Consider the following 22253-nt stretch of genomic DNA (forward strand, 5'->3'; position numbering starts at 1 on the left):
CGGGAAGGCCTGTAAATAGACAATGTGGTGGGCTGATCCTGAGCACAAATGTGGGAGAGGTGCAGGGAGCACCAGCAGCCTGCCAGCCTACCTGGGAAACCCGGGTACAGGACATGGCTTCAGAGCCAGAACAGAAAGTCCCAAGGACAAAAATCAGTTAGGGGAAGGTTGGGACCAGGTGTGCGTCCTCTGTCCTTATCGGAGTGTGTTCTGCACAGCCACCTGTATCCTGATGACACTTCATTGACTTACACTGCACTGAGCAGGGTAGAGGGGAAGTGTGGAAAAAGTTGTGGCACAGGCAGTGTAGACTGTAAGGGTTGGGAGGGGAGCAGTGTGGACTGGAGCCTCTACTATGGCAGGATTCTTTGGGACCCAGTTTCTTCCAAATCCTTGCATCCCAAGGGCTGGTGACACGACTACAAGCATCTGACCTGATTTCCCTCAGGAACTCTGGCTCAAGCTCGGGCCTATGTGCGGACAGGCGCTGGCCTGCACTGGTGACTCAAACAAATGAAATTTCACCCTCCAAAGTCCTTCCTTTTCCACCCTTGCTCTTCTGTAGACACATGCCATACATAGTTCTGTCACAGAATCTTTTCAAACTGCAGCAGACCGTGGAAAACTCCCTCCCGGAAGGCTCGTCATTATACACACTACACAAGTCAAATCGCCATACACACACCTCTCTGGCATTTCCTAGCCCCAGGTTGCTAGTGAAATTAAAGATTCTTTGTGTCTACCTTATTTTCTTTTGCTAACAGTCTCACCACCTATTTCGCTTTTTATGTGTTATTATACACGAGCATAATAGGGTATAGCATCTACCATGTAAGTGAGCAATTACTACAGGCAAAGCACCATTTAATTGCTTTGCACGTCTTCACTGGTTTAGTCCTCTCAACAACCCCATTCTACTGAAGAGGAACCAAAGATATAAAGAGGTGGCATCTTCATTATAAAGTGAGTATGTGGCAGAAGCCAGATAGTCTGATTCAAGTGCTCATGTTCAAAACCACTGTATCTTGGGGCCGGCGAGATACAGTGATGTCTTGGGGTAATGTTACAGACTCATCCTCTGCTTGCAGCACTGGCATCCTATACAGATACCTGTTGCTGTATTTACGAACCAGCTCTCCACTTACAACCTGGGAAATTGGCAGAGGGTGATCCAAGTCTTTACGACCCTCTATCCATGTGGGAGACCAAGAAGAAGCTCTTGGCTCCTGGATTCAGATCAACTCAGCTCTAGCCATTTACCTCTGGGTCCCAGTGCCTGGCTAGTGTTTGGCTTACAGATAATGTGCAGCAATGCTGATGGAGAAAGGAGGGTGTTTCCAAGACCTGAGCTGATCTTGCCACCAAGGCAGCTGTTCCACCTCAATCACCTTCAGGCTCAGGCTGTGCTGCTGTGAGTTTTTGTCAAAGTCCTCGCAAACCTAAAAAACAGAGTTCTCACCTCCATCTGTGTACTCCCTGTGTTGGAGTCTCTCTTGAAAGTTCTGGAGGACAGATGGGATGATACGGGAAGTAGGAAATGACCCCTTGCTATTGCTGCACAAACACCCTCTCTGCATATATATTGCAAATGTTTAACCACAACTCTCCATATTTATTGTTCATGTTCATTGTGCAATGTTTACTGTCCCATATGGCTCATCCTCAGTACAATGTGTGCATTCACAGCACTTCTGCTGTGGCAGAGGCAAGGTTGCAATGTGTCAAATGGGAACCAATTGCCTTTCCTGCGGAACTGTCTCTAGCAGGCAGCCTAATGGAATCTTCTCGATTGCATGGAATTTTGGAGGCACAACGCGATCTGATTCTTAGCCCAGTGTAATGATCATTCAACCTCATTGCCTTACTGCATTCATCTCCATGGCTACAATCACTTTCTTTCCTTTTCCTAATTTCCTGACATAATCCCTCCCGTATCCCACCACCTCCTAGAAGTCTTTCCTGATTCTCCGTCCCTACTCCCCAAAGTAGTCCATCTGCAAAGCATACCCATCACACAGCTCATTACATCATTACCCAGACTTCTGGGATGGTATTTCCAACGTTTGTTCTGAGAAACTGTTTTTAGGAGCATTTTTTTTTTCTTCAATTACACTTGAAGGGCTCTAAGAACACACTTGGTATCTGACTCACTTCTGGTTAGCAAAATCTTACATAAAAGGGATACTCAGTAGATTCTGCTGAATAAATGGATAGATGACTTCATGCATTTGTATCTCCACAGCATTTCTCCCCCTTAATAATCTGTGATCGTAGATTACAAAGGCATTTAATATGGCAACACACATTTGAAAATGACAGCAACCTTTTTGAGCCTTGAACACTGTAGATTTAGAGTTTTGGGGGCTCAAAAATCACCAATAAATTATGTTACCAGAAACAGTACCTGATAGTGCTACATGTAACACTTCCAGGAATGTCTATACATAGTACAGGTGTTATGAAGACTGAACAGAAAGAAATAAAGCTGATATTCTCTTATTTCCTCTCTCTTGCAGGTGGACTCTTTTTCTCCTTTTCTATTTCCCCTCTGTCGTCTCTTCCTTTCTGTCACTCTACCTTTCAAATAAATAAATTCTTTGAAAAATAAATACTCCATTTTTAAAGACCCTTTGGAAAGATTGAATAAAGAAGGCATACCTAAATGGAGAAAAGGTCTTTTAGCACTAGCCTCTTGTTATTATACCAGCTAGTTCTTAGGAACTGCCGGGGCAGCCCTATTACTCAATAATGGGGGTTTGTATTAAATAGGCTATTGTCATGATATTCAAATGCTTGAGGCAACCTAATAGTACAAAGGGGAAAAAAAGCATACTTTGGCTCAGAGGTTCAAGTTCAAATCACGTGGTTGTTCCATTGATCCAGCTCTGGAGATGACATTCTTGCTGGTCAGAATCTCAAGTTGGCACAGGGTGTCACCTCACAGAGACAGGGAGTGTGACTGTCTGCATCTGTGTGGCCTCTTCCGGAGCCTCCAAGATTCAATCACAGAGTTCCATCCTGATGGCCTAATCCATTCCAATCAACTCCCAAAGGCTCTACATCCAAAGACCATAGCTAGACTGGGTTCCCACCTTCCTAGCACCATCAGATTGGTGACAAAGCCTTTAACACATGGGCCTTTGGGGGACGTTCACCATCCAAACATAATGAGGTCTATTCATTCTACACATATGTATGTGCCATTGTTGAGGTTGCTGCATAGTTGGTAACAAGGCTAATTCAAACTTCTCCCCTCATGGAGGTTGTATTTTCATGAGGCACAGCTAACAAAGAAACAAGTAAATACACTTGTGCCAGGTGGTGACAAGTGATGTGGGAAAACCAAAGCCAGGAAGGACATAGGGAGTGTGAGGATGGCTGCAAAAAGGGAGGAAGGGGGACAGCTTAGCAGAGATGATGGGGGGGGGAATTAAACAGGAACCCCTGTAGGTACCTGTATGTATGCAAGGCAGAGAGAAAGCATGGCACTTACAAAGGTGCAACAATGGCAGTGAACTTGGAATGGCAGAGGAAGAGCATGGAGGGCACTAGAGCTAGTGAGCAGGGAGAGGAGGTAAAGTGGATGGAATCACAGTCAGAGAGGAGAGTGGGTTGAGATCAGAGCCCATGGACTTCAGCTCTGATTCTAAGCCATGAAATTCCAGGATGGTTCTGAGGGTGACAGCATATGGCTTGGATTTAAAAAGATCATTTTGGCTGCTGAGTTAGGTCTAAGCTGTGGCAAAGGGTAAGAGTAGAAGCAGAGAATCCCGTGCTAATTCAGGTAAGAGATGATGGGAGCTGGCACTGGAGTCAGTGCAGCAGTGATGTATATTCTGAAAGTATAGCAGACAAGATTTCCAAATGGATCAAATATAAACAATGACAGAAAAGAATCAGCTGAAGATTTTTAGCTTGTGAGGCTAAAAGAGTGTATTAACATTTATTGAGATGGAGAAGATTTGGGGAAGTGAGGAGTTGTGTTATGCATGTGCTAAGTTTAAGACATTTCTTAGACTTCAAGGAACAGAGTCAGCAGTTAGGGACACAACAGTCTGTGCTGGTGACACAAAGTGTCTTTATTAGAAGAGGCATTGATGATCGTTAACGCCATGAGACTGAACATGCCAATCAGGGAAAGACAGCAGATTGAGCAGAGTGCACGGACCAATCCCTGGTTCTCAAAAGTTTTGAGACTAAGAAGATGAGAGGGAAATTAGTAAATGATTCCAAGAAGGAAAGTAAGTGAAGTAAGGGCGGAACTAAGAAAGAGTAGCACCCAAAGCCAGAGACAACACGGTTCAAAGGATGACTGTTACTGATGCTGATACTGATAAAGGAGAACCGACTGTTGGACTCAGCAAGGTGGATGTCACTGGAAGCCTTTTCAAGAGATGTGTGTTTCAGTAGTGGGAAAGAAACTCTAGATGCAAGAAAGAATGGGAGAACAAGAATTAGAGACGTAGGACTTGGAGAAGTTTTGCTTGAAGACACAAAGCAACACACCAAGTAAGATGAACGATGGAAGAAGAAATCATTTATTCAGTTGTAGAAGATATTGAAAATTGTTATCAATGATATCAACCACCCTGAGTACACTCATTTACCTGGACCTTCTGCATGCTTCCCTGTTTCAAAAAGCTTCCCAAATGCGGATAATAAGAAAGTGACCAATGGTTGAGTAAGATGAGATTCAAGGAGAACTACCCTATTTTCACTGGTGGCCTACAATATACTAGACACAGCTGTTGGTTGTGGAAGTTACCTGCAGGCTGCCCACAAGTGTCAAGTCATCTTAGTGTCACCATCTTAAATGATAAAACAGCTTCCTAAACCACAAGGCAGGGTTAACTGGGGTCACGGATTTGGGTCATGGGGTCTATCTAATCTTAATTTTCTCCATGGAAGAATTCCAAAGAACATTACCTCTTCTTGATAGCACGATACAAAGATATTTCAAAAAGCTCAAGGAAAAATGGGATTAAAAGATGATTTTGAAGCAAAATCCATACATTTAAGGAAGCTTCAAAAAGTTTATGGAAATGCAGATTATGGACAAAGTTTAGTAAGTTTTTGCATCAAAAGCAACTTGTCATTTAACTTCTCATTTTTTTCCCATGAACTTTTAAAAATACTCCTGTAATTTCACCATTATTATATTGTAGACAGAAACAAAACACCTTGGTGAAGTTCCTCTAGTGGAATTCTTGTTATACTGTCCAATTGAACTGTCCATGCAGCACCCTGAAACTAAACCATAGGTACCATCAACGAAGAATCTCTATGCTAGGATAATTACTGCAACTATTTCTTTTAATAATAGTTTCTTGGTATCTTTGCAGCAGATGGCATCTGTTGCTCAAGACTATTTGACAATGTTTTGCTCTCTAGGTACTGTGTACACTTGTCCTTTAGCATCCACAAGGGATTTGCTCCTGGGACTTCCACAGATCCCCAGATTGGCAGATGCTCTCAAGTTCCTTATAGGAAATGGCACATTATTCTCTTAAAACTGACACAGTTCTCTTGTATTTAGAATCATTCCTGGGTTCCTTATGATACTTCATACAACATAAATGCCATGTAAATGGCTGTCATGCTGAGTTGTTTAGGGCTCATTAGAAAATGTCTGTGAAAGTAAAGATGCATTTTGCCTATTGTTTGGATCTGGGGTTGGTTGAGTCTCTGGGTGCAAAACTTGTAGCTCCATGGAGCCTATAGCATTTATTTATTATCTGAGGTCAGCCATGTGACTTGCTTGGGCTATTGGACATAAGCAGCTATACTGTAAGCTGGAGGCAACTTTACATTGCTGGTATGGATGAGCTTTATGCCTGCAATTGTGAGCATCTGTCCCCTGCCTTGAGGGTGGTAACAGCCTACTAGGAACTGCTGAGTTCATCTGAGCTCTGTCATTGGATGACATATAGAACTCAGCTAAGGCCAGAGCCAAGTAGTCTCTAGAAAAGCTGTAGCTGACCAACACCCTTATGGAGTGCAAGCCAGATATACATGCCTGGCTATCATTTGAGGGTGTCTATTCCTGCAGCAAAAGCTGACTGGCATACTTCTTTATTAGACTGCCAGGTTCCTCAAGTGGAGGGGCTATGTTTACACTTTATGACACGCTCTCAAACTCAGCACAATGCTGGAAAATTGTGGGGCCCTTGGGACTTAGTTAATGGGGAAGAATCCATCATTTCCATGGCAACATTGAATCTTGGGATTAATTCACAATTCTTACCACTGGTATGTGGGCTATACAATCAGAAACTTCTTAAGGTCACATTTAACATCGCTCTTATTTTCCTCTCTCTCAGCCTGATTTTTTTTTTTTTTATTTAGTTATGGCTGACTGACCAACTAAACTCAACAATTATAGGCTCCAACGAAAGAGGAATTGGGTCTTCGGTTATTCTGTTATTTCTAAGAACCCTCAGTGGTGAAGGCAAGACAGACCCAGTCTGCTTTAATTGTACTTGCGTGGTTTCCTTCTACACTCTTTGCTCTTAAGATAAGCCATAGGCTTTGCTCAGAGAGCTCCACTGCAAAGAAAAACATCTTACTCTGGCTATCATTGGATTAGCGAATTCCTCTCCCATCCTGATTTAGAGACTAAGCACAAGTCTGGGCTTCAAGAGCCATAAAATCAAAGAAGCATAAGTATAGCTGTGTGAAAAGTGCTGCCAAGGGTTCCATACCACTTTCCTCTTTAAATGAGGTAATGCTACCCTGCAGGAAAGAGTGCTGGTGTGCAAGTGTAGGAGGCCTGACTTCAGACCTGGCCCTGCTGCCTCTTGAAAGACAGGGGAAGACCTTCTGCTCACCTGTGAGCATATAAAAAGGAATGAGCAGGTTACAATAAGGCCCCTGAGACTGCTATGGCTTTATAACTAAGGGATATTACCAAACAGCATAAAGATAACCAAGCACTCAATGCAGGGCAAGGGTCACAAATGCAGTGTGGTCAGAGACATCCCTGCTTTACTGCCCCAACCCTATAAATGCCAAGTCACCCCAGAGTGCAAAATCTTAGCAGGTATGTCCACAATGATTCTCCTGCAGCCTTTGCTGACCAAGGAAGAGAAGTCACGCTCACTCTGTGACTTGGGCTGGGGTCTGCAGGATTGAGTGGAGAAAGACATGAAGCTGTCAGCTGTCCCCATTGAGAAAGCCGAGCACACGTTACTGCTTAGGAAAAGTCAGTTTTCTCTCTGCCAGATGGCACTTCACCAAAAAAGGGCTCCCAAGGCCTGAGATGAAAGGAGGGAATGGGCGGCACCTTCTGAAAATCTGCTGATGCTGTCCTTGGAGTCCTTGGCAATATATACTGCATGGAGAGCATTCATTGGCTACCCTACCCTATGAGTCATGAGGCCTAGCTGGCTCTGTGGCAGCAAAGCTTTCAATTCTTTCAGCTTCTTGGGGTTGGCTCCAATGGCTATGAGGTGATTGGGTGTCTCCAGCTGGTTGGGTGATCTTTGTGAACTCCCCCCAGGGATGTACAGGAGCTTGGACCATAATATATGCTTAACATAAATACATCAGCATTCCATTCTCAAAAAAAAATCCCCAACCCCGCATTTACCTGCCATTAGCATCTTTTACAAAGAGTACTCATCTAGTCACCAAAAAAGACGATGACATTGACAAGTCAGCCCAGTGGCCAGGCTTTGGCTTTACTTACTTGGGACCCCGGACACCAGCCGTAGGGGGCGCAGCACACGGAAAGCCCTTAGTGCCTTCACGTCAAATCCAGCCCCTTTGCCTCCTAGCGCATTGGCCCCGTCTGCTTTGGTTGCTTGTTCTAAAATTGCACTAAAAAGCCTGAAAGAGAACAAAAGGAGAAGAAGCCATCAGGACAGCATTTCATGGCCCAGCTAGGCTCCCATTCTCTGAGCATGGCCTGAATATAGGAGCAGCACCACAGGTACATATGCAGGAGGACTTAGGAATGGCCACAGAGGCTAATGGCCACACAGCCATGCCATGAGGGGCAGGCCACACAGCCATGCCATGAGGGCCAGGGAAGAAGGTACATTTAACTTTGTCTGAGCTGGGCAAATCATGGCCCAGGGACAAAGCAGATGTAGGGTACCCTGGCCCTCCCCATGCTGCCCCACTCATTTGGCTACCAGGATCCACATTCTCATTCCCCTTCTCTCTCCACTCATCCCTTCTTCCTAACAACCTCGTTTACTTTCATGTTTCGCAGAGCACAAATAAGCAACTCCATAGAAATCAACTTAATGCAGGGCACAGGCACCTGTTTAGGAAATGCATACTCAACTAGTAAATAAATGACACAAAGTTCAGTGAAGAAAAACTACATGACATCGCAGCGTATCAGGGAGACTAAGAGATGGCAGCCTGGCACTGTGTGTTTGAGCTTGTGTATTCATTCCTCCAACTAGCTCCTTCTAAACACCAGGGCCACAGCAAAGGAGACAGAGTCTGTGCTCTCCCAGAGTTTGCATTCTGATAAAGAATACAGATATAATTAGAATCATCAGCAGACAGATGTCGCCAGACTAGAGAGTGATAACTGCTTGGCAAAATGTGCAGGGGAGGGGGAAGAACTTGCCCTTGCTCTTTTTATAGAAGGAGGCAATGGGAAGGGACCTCTCTCCTTGGAGCAAAAACCTATAGGAAGTGAAGGAATGACCCATGTGGCACTCTGCCAGGGGAGACTTCCAGGCCCAAGGGATTAGGTAGCATGTCAGAGGGTCACCACAAAGGCAGTATGAATAAAACAAAGCAATGTAGAGAGAAAGTGGGGGACCTCATTAAAGGCTTAGCTCAAAGTGACAGGTTGAGACTGAAGTTTTCCAAGGACAGTCTGATGCTGGGAGAATGACTTGCAACAGGGTACGACCAGAGTAGCCTGCTCTAAGCAGCTGGGTGGATGCTGGCTAGGCAGCCGTGATAGACACATGAGAAGGCTAAATACCAAATCCACTTTAAGACAGAATTGATAAATTTGTGTGATGGATGAAATCAGAGGTAAGAGAGTGACAGAAATCAAACAGGATTTCAATAGTTCAGGTTTGAGTGATCTGGGCTGGCAGGGGGTGGGAGTTCAATGAACTCTTGGGAGTTAAAATGGGGGACCGGACCTCTGAATGGGTGCATTGAGGTGACCTTGTTGTGTCTGGAGGTCATGGGGGGAAGGTCTAGGCCAAAAGCAAAACTGTGGTAGTTGCACAGGTTGTGTTTAAGGTCAGATCACAGGAGGCTACCTAGGAGGCAGATGCAGAAGGTGACAACTCGACACAACCGAGTGCTGTCAAACTGAGGTGTTACGAAGAAAAGAACCCAGTCAGGGAGACTGACATGGTGGGGCTATGAGGCAGGAGCAGAGGCAGGGTGAACAGTGCCCACGTGACTGAGGTCGGTGAGAAGGCAATGGCAAATGCATGACATGTGGCTGATACCTCAATGGGAAAGTGACTACTGGTTTGGCTGCATTAAGACCATCAGGGATCCTTGGAAGCATCTGTTCTGGTGACACGATGAGGACAAAAGCACAATTACATCAGCACAAGAGACAACAGGAGAGGTTGGAGACAGCAAGGGGGCCTGGCTGTGTTCACACATGTGCACCCCTATGCCATCGACCTTTCACGGCAGACAAAATAAACACATTGCAACAGTGTATTTTATTTGGCTCTGCATAACCAAGCAAGGTACTATCATTTCAACATGTAGTAAATGTAACGATTGTTGAGAAGGTCTATCATTGTTCATTTTTGTTTTAAATATATACTTGCAGTGTATCTCAATATATTTAACTACATATCAAGGGCCAAAATGGGCACTTGTGTTTTTCAAGGAAGATATTACAGCCTTAAGAAATACACCTGCTCATTTCCAGACTCCTGGAGAAGAAAATAGCAAGGAACCAGGAAGTTGTGGGCAACACACTGCCTGCCAGGAAGCTGGAGTGAGCCAGGAGCTAGTGTCCCCAGGACATAACGTGTGCACCCACAAGTCTGCTGTGATTTATAGTAAGATAGTAGGGGTAGAGGGTCTGATGACACAAATGTTAGAAGTGGGGGATTTCAGGGAGCAGCATGGCCTGAAATCAGAACTAAAGAAAGTGAAGTGAACCCCAGATCCAGCGGAACAAGGCATCTGGGAAGGTGGCTGAGTAGCAGGGCCTTTGGAGGGAGCCCAAACAGGAAAGAAATGGCCAAAAGATGATTCAGATCAGGGATTGGGCCAGACATTTTGCAAATAAAGTTTATTGAGATTCACTTACACCTGTTCTTTTGCCTGTTGCTGGCTTCCTCTTATGGCCAGATTTGGGTACCTCACACTTTGCTTAACTGTGGGAAATACCTTCTCAGATGATTTTGTGAATGATATCCAATATGCGTATGCAAATCAAGATACCTATAATTCTAGGTCACGCAGTCTGATGGGACCATTCATGGATGAAGACCCAGTGATGACCCAGACATCATTATGCAATGGGTTACTGTAGCTGGCACAGAGAGTAGTGGATTCACAAAACTAGCATTGGCCGTCTACCGGAAATGCCTGTTGGTTCCTGAACAGGAGACGGCTTTCAGGGGATAGGGATGCAAGGGGAGGCGGGTAACCGGAAATTTGTGGGAACACAAAATCCGAGTGATAAGGAATGACCCTGGAGTTATAGGGCAACCAAGAAGGATGGAGAAGGGCACATGGGGCACACTCCACCTTTTGTGTCTGGAGATGACTGCTGATGCACTGTCAGCTGAGTATGAACTGGGTAGTGTCTGTTCAGCAGCGGGACCTGGAATCAAGAAGGAAACTCCAGCAGCAGACCTGAGATCCCCACAGAAGACAGGACATAGAGGCCAGGGCATCTTTGGCTCCAGAGTGATTAGCTTGAGCTTCCTGAATTACTTTAGCCTCCCAAGAGTGGTAGAAGCTTTAGGGGTGTGGTCACAGGGTGCTCCTTGAAAGTGCCCAGGCTGCTTAAGCAGTGAGACCAGAGCACAGTGGCTGGGGATCCGGGCTTTTTCACTTCAGAGATAATAGAGCTGTGCCCCTTATATATTTTCTTACTGGGCCTGTAAGTAGGGCTATGCTGCAGCTTGAAGAATGCTGCGCACTGCAGAGAGATGACATCCCAAGCCACTCTGCCTTTGGCTCATCCCACTGGCCTGGCGCTGCCAGCAAGACCTGGAAGCCCAGGCACATGTTGTCTGGATAGGAGCAGTGGGCTCCACTGAAGTCCAGGTTCTCACAACCCGAGAAAACAGAGGGAGGCAGGCTTGTGAGCTGATCCAACAACACTGAAAATCCAGACCAGATTTTGTTCCCAGCATTTCCCAGAAGCATTTACTGTGTGTATTCACATGGGAGACATCTGCAGGATGCTCTTCAGAAAAGACCACTTTTTCTTCTTTAGCCTGGACCCCAACTTGGTGCTCTGTGAAGGGTCTGCCTGTAATTCTGAATGGGTAGGAAACTCTAGTGCTGGGACAGAGGCATGATTGCAGTGGCTACTGTACTTCTCAAGGCAAGGCCACCAAGGCCACATTCTGCTTCAAGCTGGCTTGTGAGGATGCCTGATGGGGTGAGAAGGGGGTCATGGTATTTGTCTCTGGGAGGCAAGTGCATGGCATCCCTGAAGCCAGGCAGTAGTGCTATTTGGAGAAGAGGACAATGGGGCTCTAGAGAACCCTGGGACTGGGCAAGGCAGCGCCATCCTTCTGAGAGGGATGGAACAAAAACCTGTGTCAAGCTGGCGTGGAGTGCAACAACTTATAGAAGTCTCCAGTCCCTTCCACACACATGCAACAATCAATACCATCTGTCACTTTAGAAGGAAATGTCTCCTGCCATACCACTGCCAGGGAGGCTGAACAGGGGCATGGTGGGTGCACCAGGCAAGAAGGCCTCCTTTGCCTTGTGTCAGTAAGACAGGGCTGGAGAAAGGCCAGCAAATACCTTTGGGATACCAACAGTGGAGGGCTCAAGGAGAGCAGGTATTCCCAAGAGACTCAGCAGAAGCAAGGGAGGACCTCCTTACATTGTATGGGCTGTGGTTTATACCCAGGACAGAGGGAAGGTCCCAGGCAGCACTACCAACCCTGGAGGAATGAGGTGATCAATACGGCCAAGAGTGAGGTCAGTAGGGAATTGGGCCTCAATGGTTATGGTCAGTCACAGTAAAGTCAAGGGGCTGGTTGGCATCCTCATGGCTCGGGATAGGGCATTTTTCAGAGGAGTACCCTATTGGGTTGCCTTGGCCCCTTCCTCAGCCTCATGGCATGGATGGCATGGAGGTTGAGCCCACAGTGTGTCCCAGTGGTAGTGGGGAAGAGGTCCAGGAGAAGGGATGAAGGCAGTCCAGATGAATTGCAGATAAACATATAATCATAGACAGCCATGCTCTGCCTGTCCTGTACCACTGAGCAGGAAGAACCTCGACCCCCACATTCTGACCTTCTTCCTTCCCCCTACCATACCTTAGTGAGGGCTATGAATGTATTACAGCTCATACAATCAACTCCAACCCATCCCATAAATGGGAGAAGAAAAGGCAGGTAGTTGGCCTAAACAAGAGTATCTCTATGTGTGTGTGTGAGACAGAGGCCTTCAGAATGAGGCTGAGTTTAAAAAGGATTTAGGGGCATGGGGAACTGCCCACCTTAAAGATCCTCTTTATGGTTTACTGAGCTAACTCCAGGCATCTGTTCAATTGCTTCTTGATTTTTCTAGCTTGACCCTCTCTTCATCCCCGGGACTCTAGAGCCAGAGGGGCACCTGGCTCATGCATAATTGCCTTAGCACCCTTGCATGGCAGCCAACTACCCTTGATGTTTAGGCAGCCAATGTGTAGCACTCCTTGGCCAGGTGAAGTAACACAGAAAAAAATTTTTAAGGCAGTTACACACAGCTATCATAAGCCATCCAGATGACCAGAGCCAATTATTTGGATGTACACCTGTGCTATTTCCTCCAGCAAAGGCCAGGCACACCCACAGGATAAGGAGCACGCATGCACTGCATATGGCCATGGTGGCTCAGGATCAGCTCTTCTTGGGATCTCAGTCTCCTGACAGTGTGGCCTTAACACTGAGCCTTCAAGGGACTGTAAAGGCAATGTGGCTGCTGCCTGAGCAACCAGCAGACTCCATGCTACATGCCTAGAGAAACCAGCTTCTTCTAAACAGGTCTCCCTCCTCTACAAAGCAGATGAGTTGCGGGGAGTCGATCAGCTGCATTTTAGTGAACCATATTTCACACTACACACACAGACGTTAGGTACAAACATTCCTTGGAGAATCTTTCAGTCAAATTAGATCCTGGTGAGGAGATCATCACTTTTAAATGTACTTATGATCCCTTATAGGATGTGTTAACAGCCTTCAACTTAAGTGGGCAGGGCATTGGGGAAAGTGTGCTTGGGCCAGGTTCGGCCACCCACCTGGTATTTCATAGATCCTTGCTCTCCTCTCATCCACATGCCCTGGGCAGGTTGGTATCTGGGGGTCCATGAATAAGGTCCAAAGGTCCACTTTGGAGGTGACCAGGCATGAAGGACCAGGCATGAAGCATGAACACCCCAAGGGCCACAGGCCCAGTCTGTCAGCTCTGTAGGTACCCCCTCCATTACAGGCGAGCTAAATAAAATTGACTGTGCCAAGGGGCTGTTGGCCCAGATGTGGCTAGAGATGGAACAAAATCCCTAAATAGGTCCTCTCCTCAGATGAACAGGGAGCCTGGATTCCATTAAGAGCAATTAAATGTAGCTGACTACACATGCTCACCCTCTACTCCATCCCTGATCCCAGCCCCATCACCTCCATCCATGCCCCTTCATGTGGGAGCAGGTGGTTGAGGGGGTTTCATAGGTACTCTCCCTCTCCCTTTGGAGAAAGCCTAAATTCAAAGTGATTTTGAACATATCCTTTCATTTTGCCTGAAGGACAGTACAGTTATAATCAAAAAAAGACATACAGATGCAAACGGAAAGAGATGAGGAGAAAGAGCAAGACAGCTCTACTTACCCTACAACCACAATGATAAAATCTAGTAAGTTCCACCCATTGCGGAGGTAAGCGTTGGGATGAAAGAGAAGTCCATAGGCTATTACTTTTAAAAATGCTTCCACAGTAAAAATTATGAGAAAGAGATATTCCACTCGTTCCTAGGAAACAAAAAGAGAAAAACAAATCATTAGGTTGGGGATCTGGAAACTTCGGAACCAGCATATCTCATAAACCTGACCACATTTCACATAACAAAGCTTCGGTCACTGATGGATGACAGGGATGTGGATGGTCCCACATGACTTCCTTGCCCAGTCTCAGCTTGCATACACATATTTTCTGATGTTTGCACAATGACAAAATCACCCAATGGCACATTTCTCCATATGTAACAATGTGTGGCCCTTAAGTAGAAGAGGTGGTCCTTTTGGGGGACGTTGTGGGTGAGACTCCCAAGTCTTATTAGCAACCACATAACTTGTTCTGCCAGGAGAGCTCCAATCTACTAGGGAGGAAGGGTTCTTTCTGTGTTCAAAGATCATCTGCTGAGACATAAATATTACAGTGATGGGGAAGTTACACGTTCTTCCAAAGCATCTTATTTCATTAGAGGAACACTTTGCTGCACTTTGCCCTGTCTTGCTCTACTGGAAGCAGAACTGAACAGTGGACAGAAGCACAGAAGGGTTGAAGCAGAACCTCTGGCCACTGCACTACAATCCTACATGCACAAGGCTGAAGGTAGGAGCTGGCGTGCTGGGAGAGCGCTGGTCAAACTCTCCAAGGTGACAGAGTGGGCCATTGAGATGCCAAAGATTCTCTGCAACAGTGCAAACAGAGGCAACCCACTCCCAAACGCTTATCCAGAAATCGTCAGTACTGTTCTTTGAGAGATAAAACTCTTTGTCCAATGCCACAGACTAGTTCATGGGGAAAATCAACCTTTGGAGTTGGAGGCAGGCCCTGGGCAAAGGTGCGGATGGAGAAGCCTCTCTACTCTCACGGGTGGAGGCAGGGGAGGTGTCCTCCCTCCCTGCTGCCTTGAAGAAGAGCTTTGCATGAAAGGTGCAGCTCCTGGCCCTGGGAGACTGCAATTGGACAACTCACGGGCTCAGTTGCCATGAGTCAGCTCTGGGTGTTGATATATGTGCTTCCTTCCCCACTAACTGCTTTCTTGCACCCCACTCCCACCGCACCAGCACAGAGCCTAATGGCCCCCACCAGATAAAGACTTCCTAGATGCCTTCATGCTCCATTGCTAGCTTCTGCGGGAGCCTTGACAACGCATTCCCTGTGGAGCCACAAGCATAGCACTGGGTTACAGAACTCCTATTAGTAAGTCATGCAAGCCTATCCACAGCCCTCTACTCAGAACCTCCAAGTTGTTGCCCAGCTCTTCTGTCTCTTCAGAAGGAGCCCCCTGATGACTTCTTGGTTCACTCACATTCTGAAAAAGGAGCATTGCTGGACACGGGTGGGGTGAGAAGCTGAGTGTTTGGGAGCTCAGCCATGCAGGGCTCCTTTGCTTCCTTCTACTCTTCTCCAACCTCCTGCTATTCAGCCACTGAGTACCCAATTTGGGGAGAGCATTTTGAAGATGCAAAAACATAATTGCTAGTGCACTATAGGCAATTTCTATGTGTTTCTGAGGCAACCTGAAGTTATAGAACCACAGATCTATATGATGAAGGTGCAGATCTAGCAGCACCTTTGGAAAATGGGGACTGGACAGCAAAGGAGCTGGACAGCAAAGGTGGGGCCCAAAGTTGACTTGGCCTTAACTTGTACCCATCTTAGAACCCTAAACTGGGTCTAGGTCCATTGCTGCTTTTGAGTCATGACCCAGGAACAAGTCTCAGTGTGTGGGAGCCTCTCATCTTTTTAAATCAAGTGACATTGGGTTAAAAGGTGCATCAAGGCACCGCTGAAAGGTAAAAAATGTGTTACAGAAAGGAACAAGACAAGCTGAGGAAGTCTGGGGAAGGTGGGAGGAGGAAGACTGCCAAAAAACTATTCCACATAGGTCTCTTCACCACCCACTCCCAACTTGGTTCAGAGTTTTCAGGTTTAGCACCAGGGGGCCACTTCCTTCTGTACCCCCAGAAATCTTGTGACGGATATTTGTCAAGTTGGATCTGGGATGAAAAGAGAAGTGAAACAAAGCTGAGCACTGACTAGGTGTTGGGCTTTCACATATGCACACATGTGCTAGTTGTTCTGCTTTCCTTCACACACACACACTCCTACTTGTCTCTATCCATCCACCCTCCCACTCATTCATCCCTCTATCCATCATCCATCCATCCACCCTCCCACTCATTCATTCCTCTATCCATCATCCATCTATCCACCCATCAACCCATACATCTGTACATCTACTCACTTATCCATCCATCCATCCATCCATCCATCCATCCATCCATCCATCCATCCATCCATCCATCTCTCTACCCACCCATACACTCAAGTCATTCATGATGATATGGTACAATAGCCAAATTATCAACAAATGACCCTGGATCCCTATCTGTGTTGTTAAGACAATGAGCCCTCTGGGGCAGGTAGCACCTAAATCAGAATTCCTCCTCTCCCCAACAATATTCCAAAAACATAAATGTGTTGCTTCCTGGAAAGCTGGCACTCTCAGATGTCTTCTGTAAATAGCTAGCATCAGAGATCTGCTTATTCCCTCATTGACAAAGCTACTTACCCTTGCTTACTTGCTTAAAAAAGTAGTTTAATAGACGACAGGGCCTTGCATTCATATTGCAAGTCTAGGAACATTCTGGACCTGACATATCCATGGTGAGACAGGAGGACTGGAAGATCTCTGGCTTATCTTGTTGATTTCTGGCCCTTGTAAGTTCTCACAATAAATCCTGTTTCTTAGCCACATTTTTCTGACACCATGGAAAGTATTATGTAGCATCCTAGAAGGACTATCACCATGTGGCAACAAAACATTTACTCCAGTATTCTCAGTCATGCTATAAACACGTCATGTTGTATATTGCGTGCTGGAGATTTGAGAGAAGGGGTATAGAAAGTGGCCTCGAGGATCTATTTGTTTATAGGGATCAAAGGGACAGATGATTCCAGGATAGTGGGTATACTGTGTTTTGGAGGGCAGCACAACTGGCTATAGTTGGGCTTCCCCCAGAAAGGATCTCTGAGTTGGAGTGGAACAAGAGCTGAGCAGATAAACAAGGTGAGGGGATAATCAGGGCTCAGACTCTTAATACTAAGTTGTTTAAGAATCTGTCATGGAACTGAAAAGATCCAAGAGCCAGAACAAAGGGCCAAGACCAGAATCTAGCAAGAAAGCAGCTGCTTATTTTTCTCAAGTCAGTGTGTGGCATGGGCCTGTGCTGATCTTACGCTGCAAAGAGCTAACTAACATCAGGGCAGGCAGGCCCTGGCAGATCACATAGAAAACTTGAAAAAACGAAATGGTAAATTAGTAAATCTCTTTGGAAAGATTCATCATGTTGTCATGGAAAATCTAAGGGTGAGTGTGATCCAACTGGAGAGAAAGTTTGATGAGGAAATCTCATGCATGCCCCACAGGCCTCTGGTCCTGCTCATGCCTGAACTCTGAGGACAGAGGTATGTGTGTTCCCCTGGGTCCTGGGTGGCCACACAGTTCACTGAGTGTGTACCCAACACTCAGATGAAAGTCAGCCTTTCTGTGATCTTGGCAACTGGGAATCTTTGGAAGCCAACCTGGGCTTACTATTGTAGGTTAATGTAGCAACAGGTAAAGAAGGTTGAAAAGCTGCGAGACAGAGGATACATCCCAGAATCCTAGCTTGTTAACAGACTGTCAAAGCAGCAAAGGACACCTCAGGCACTCAGGGGGCCCTGAACTCACCAGCCACCTTGGGGCAGATGCAATAAGTGTGCCTTGCCAACAGTGCCTGCATCTGTCCTTCCTGTCACTATCTCTACAGGCCCACTACTTCCCCTGCTCCCTCTCTGATGTCTTTCCTTTCTCTCTGCTCATTTTTTAGACCAACTACCAGCTGGGTATCCATCGTGCTACCCATGCCTGAAATACTGCAGAGTTCAGTGCACGGAGCTCCATGTTCGAGAGTCATGGTACCTCCTGAGTACTTGAGGAGCTGGACAGTGATGAGCCCGGGCTCTCGTATTGTCCACTCATCTTTTCCTATACACATACCCTATCCTATCACTACCTAATAAGCTCCTGGAGGGCAGAGACTCAATAATGCTTTGACAACAGTAATCTTGATTCTGGTACCTGCTGGCTATGTATCCTTGTGCAAGTCATTTGACTTCTTTGGTCTGTTTCTTCATCTGTAAGAAGACTGATGCAAACAGTGCTGGAAACAGGTGAAGTTAGTAGGAGACTGAGTGGAGCCATTCAAATCCACTTGCTGCTTATCTAAGAGTCCTAAGACAGGGAGATGGAGTCCAGGGAGTCAGCAAGATGGGAATGTGGATAACAAATATCCAGGAAGAAGTATAAGTGTACTTTCGTAAGTTGGTGGGAAAAAAAGGTAAGTTTGTTTGGGGTGCAAACACATTTTAAATTCTTGTATATGTGAAGACTTTTATGGAAAACACTTTGAAAAAAGTTCTACAAGGACTTCAACAAACTTTTGCACCAAAATAAATGTCTTTGGGTTCCATTTTTAAATAATTTTTACAGATTTATTTATTTACTAGAAAGGCAGATTTAGAGAGAGAAGGAATATAGAGAGAAAGATCTCCCATCCACTGTCACACTCCCTAAATGACCACAACTGTCAAAAATGGAGCTGATGTGTAGCCAGGAGCCCCCTCAGGGTCTCCCACATGAGTGCAGGTCTCAAGACTTTGGGTCAGCTTCTGTTGCTTTCCCAGGAAGCTGGATCAGAAGTGGAGCAACCAACACACAAACCAGTGGCCAACAGAGCTGGAGGATGGAGGATTAGCCTATTGAACTATCGCCCTGGCCCCTCCATGGCCTTTCTTCAGTACCCTCATAGCTACCTCCTGCTGACTAGTATGGAAGACAGGTACCCACTTTATACACTGGGTGCTACATAACACCTAATTTGAAACAAAGAATCACGACTTTTGTGTGGTTCTTGTAACTTTGAACATCAGTTCTAAGGGACTCACTGCTTTCCAAGGTCCCCGCAAAACCTGCCAGCAGGTGAGTATGCTGTTTCCTGATCTGGGGGTGGCTCCATCTCAGTCACAGCTGGATTCCAGGACTCAAAATGCCACAGTCAACCAACGTACATTTTATAATGAAAGTTGCCCTTCACTAACAAGAATATTAACCATTGTGCTTGAGCCTAACACTCCTTGTGGGCAGAAAGCATACCAAAGTAGATCTCTCAGGATGAGTTCAATCCAGAAAAACTAACCTGCCTGTCCATGAATCACATGTGTGTAGTGTGCATGCAGACACACACACATGCACACACACTCACTCACACACATACACACACTCTCTCACACACACATGCACACACAGTCACACACACTCACACACATACACTCTCTCACACACACATGCACACACAGTCACACACACACACTCACACACATACACTCTCTCACACACACAGTCACACACACACACACACACACACACACACACACACACACACACACACTAGCAAGAGATGCTGAGCATCCTGTGTTGAATACTATAAGGCCTAGAGGCCCTGGGTGTGAGAATTCATACCATGACAGCTTGTGCATACCTGTGCACTCACTCAAATTTAATGAATGTATCTATCGAAATTGTCAAGTATTCTACACCAAAGAGAACCGATGAGAAGCTTACTTATACAATTTCATCTCAGTACAAGGCACAAAGGCAATCAACACAACACTTAAGGCAGCATACTATCTCGGGACTTAAGGAGCATTCAACGTGACCCTAAATACAGCCTCTTGCCTACGTTTGAATAAAAGACAAGGAAGCTGCAACACCTGAGCTCCTCATCCTGCAATACTCTTCCCAGGAAGTCATCAAATATGTCACAAACACTTCCTGAGTGTCTGCTCTGCCCCATGCCACTTACCACGATGCTTCTTGGGACACGGATGGGCTTGTAGGGGCATGAGAAGCTTGAAGAGTAATGAGGAAACACACCCCTAGCCAATGGGCCTTAGCACACTTGGGATTCTCCATGGCAGCCTGGGTTTCTTCCGCTACAGCCAGAGGCTGGTTGAAATCTGAGGGTACCGTGTCCAACAAGAGGCACTGGCAGTAAAGAGCCACCAACGAGGTAGGCTAGAAAAGGCAGGTTTTGCGGATCACATGCTGAAGAGTCCTCCTTCCTCCCACATCTCTATTGGTGCTTGAAACCAGCCATTATGAAGCCTGTGGTCACCAAGAGATGACTGGGTAAATAAACACAATGAGGTCTACATACATGACAGAATACCAAACAACCTTAACAGGACCACGTTAAACTTGCACAATGCTAAAACAAGGGCAAACCATGACTACTTCAAGATAAATTGGAAGAAGCCAATTACGAAATGACATGTGATGTTGCTATGGTCCTGATTAAAAACAAAATACCTAGCAGAGGTTAATTCACAGAGATGACAAGTATATGAGAAGTCACTAGGGCCTGGAGAGAGGGAGTGAGGAGTGGGCTACTGCTTCATGAGTAGAGTTTGTGTTTCAGAGGCTAAAAACATGGGATGCAATAGTGAGGATGTCACAGCATTGTGAATAAAATCCATGCTACTGAGTCATACTTAAAACAGGATATCAGATATTCTATTGTATATGTTTTGGCACAAGATTTATTTCTAATCTTTAAGGGTCTCCATTCAAAATCCTTAACAAGGACTAATTTATGGGAATGTTGCCAGCACAGTCTTTTATAGTGGGATCCTGGACAGATGCTTGGGACACCAGGAAGGGGTTAGATGGTTGGGCCAGGCAGGGCTTCTCCCAGGTCCTTCCATAGATGCCTCTCTTAGAAGGGGCCTGATAGTTGCCACAGCCTGCCCCCTCCCCCAAGGATATTCTCATCAGAGTAGAAAGGAACAAGATAAAAACAAAATCTTTAACAGCGCAAGAGCCAAGCAGCCTTAAAGAAAATAACTCATTTACCAATCGAGGGCAAATAGCAGTTAAGGTGGGACAAGTTGGAAAGTACGCTGGTCTCATGGGTTTTACAGTCGCCCAGTGAGGAGGTGGGGAAAAGACCTCTTCAACCAGTCTGCTTCTCTGCACTGCCCACGGTACTGCCCCGAAGTGACTTTCCAACTAACTGCCTGCAGTCAAGACTTCGTGCCTGAGGGCCAGCCTCTTCTTCAGAGCCAAGGCCAAAGGCACAGGCACTCATACCACGATTCCAAGGGCAACCTTTGGAATTCGCAGGTCAGTCCTGTTTGCTCCCCTTGGGCCCCCCTCTGCCTGCTGCCATGACATGTGCTGATCTCCTCGCAGGCAGCTCCTGCCTGCCGTAGGGTTTTGGGGCATCCCTGTGACCTCCTTCTAGGTTCTAATTCTCCACCTGTAACACCCCAAAGTGCAGGAAGGACCCCTTTGATTTTTCCAGCTGGTGAGGGAATAACCAACCTTTGCCACATAGCTGCCACCATCACCGCTTGGCACGGTAGGGGGGCCCAAATGTGATGGGTTTGTCTCCTGCCCAAGGTAGATGCCCCCTCTCCAACCTAGGACAGCCTTTTCCTACAAGGCGCACTCTCATTGCACTGACCAGCTCTGGCTCACAGAGTTTGACATGGCCCCTTCCTCTCTAAGCAGCTCACCGTGGCTCATGCATCTTACTTTCCCTTTGGAGGTAATGGAGTGGGGAGAGGGTGACAGATATGACCAATCGGGGCTGAATTACTCCAGGGGACAGTGGGACATTTGCTTAGTGACCTGTGAGCTAGTCTGTATTCCCCATGTAGGGGAAGAAACAGCAGTGGCCTAAAATCTCTCTTCTCATTGCTCACTTTCTTTGGGGGCATGAGATTAAAAGCTGGCCAGCCCAGGGGACCAGGACTCTGTCTTTCCACAGCATCTGGCTACCTGCCCCCAGCCGGCTGCCATCATTGCTTGTTTGGATACTTAAGCAGCTTCCTCACAGAATCATTGACATCAGGCAATTTTGCTGCTAAAAAGTCTCTGGAGGCATTCCTCTGGCCTTAAAATAGAATCTGGACAGCACAGCATGGTTCCAGGACCTATCACAAGGGACTCCTACGTGGCTCACAGCTGTACCTTGGACTCTGGCCAAGCCTAAGGCTTGCCACACCCAACACAGACAG

At 46.3% G+C, this 22253-nt stretch overlaps 1 protein-coding gene across 10 annotated transcripts in view; it reads right to left on the reverse strand.

Annotated features, from left to right (window-relative positions):
• CACNA1C (calcium voltage-gated channel subunit alpha1 C) overlaps positions 1-22253 on the reverse strand; it is a 559109-nt gene that overhangs the window by 192511 nt on the left and 344345 nt on the right. For all 10 annotated transcript variants that reach the window (XM_040972179.1, XM_040972175.1, XM_040972178.1 and 7 more), the window contains exons 4-5: positions 14010-14149; positions 7688-7827 (exon numbers count right to left, since the gene is read on the reverse strand). In XM_040972179.1, the coding sequence (XP_040828113.1) occupies positions 7688-7827; positions 14010-14149 (280 nt within the window). The remainder of the gene's footprint in view (positions 1-7687; positions 7828-14009; positions 14150-22253) is intronic.

Source organism: Ochotona curzoniae, unplaced genomic scaffold (assembly GCF_017591425.1).
Source record: "Ochotona curzoniae isolate NIBS_2020 unplaced genomic scaffold, NIBS_Ocur_1.0 contig_2235, whole genome shotgun sequence".
NCBI lineage: Eukaryota > Metazoa > Chordata > Mammalia > Lagomorpha > Ochotonidae > Ochotona > Ochotona curzoniae.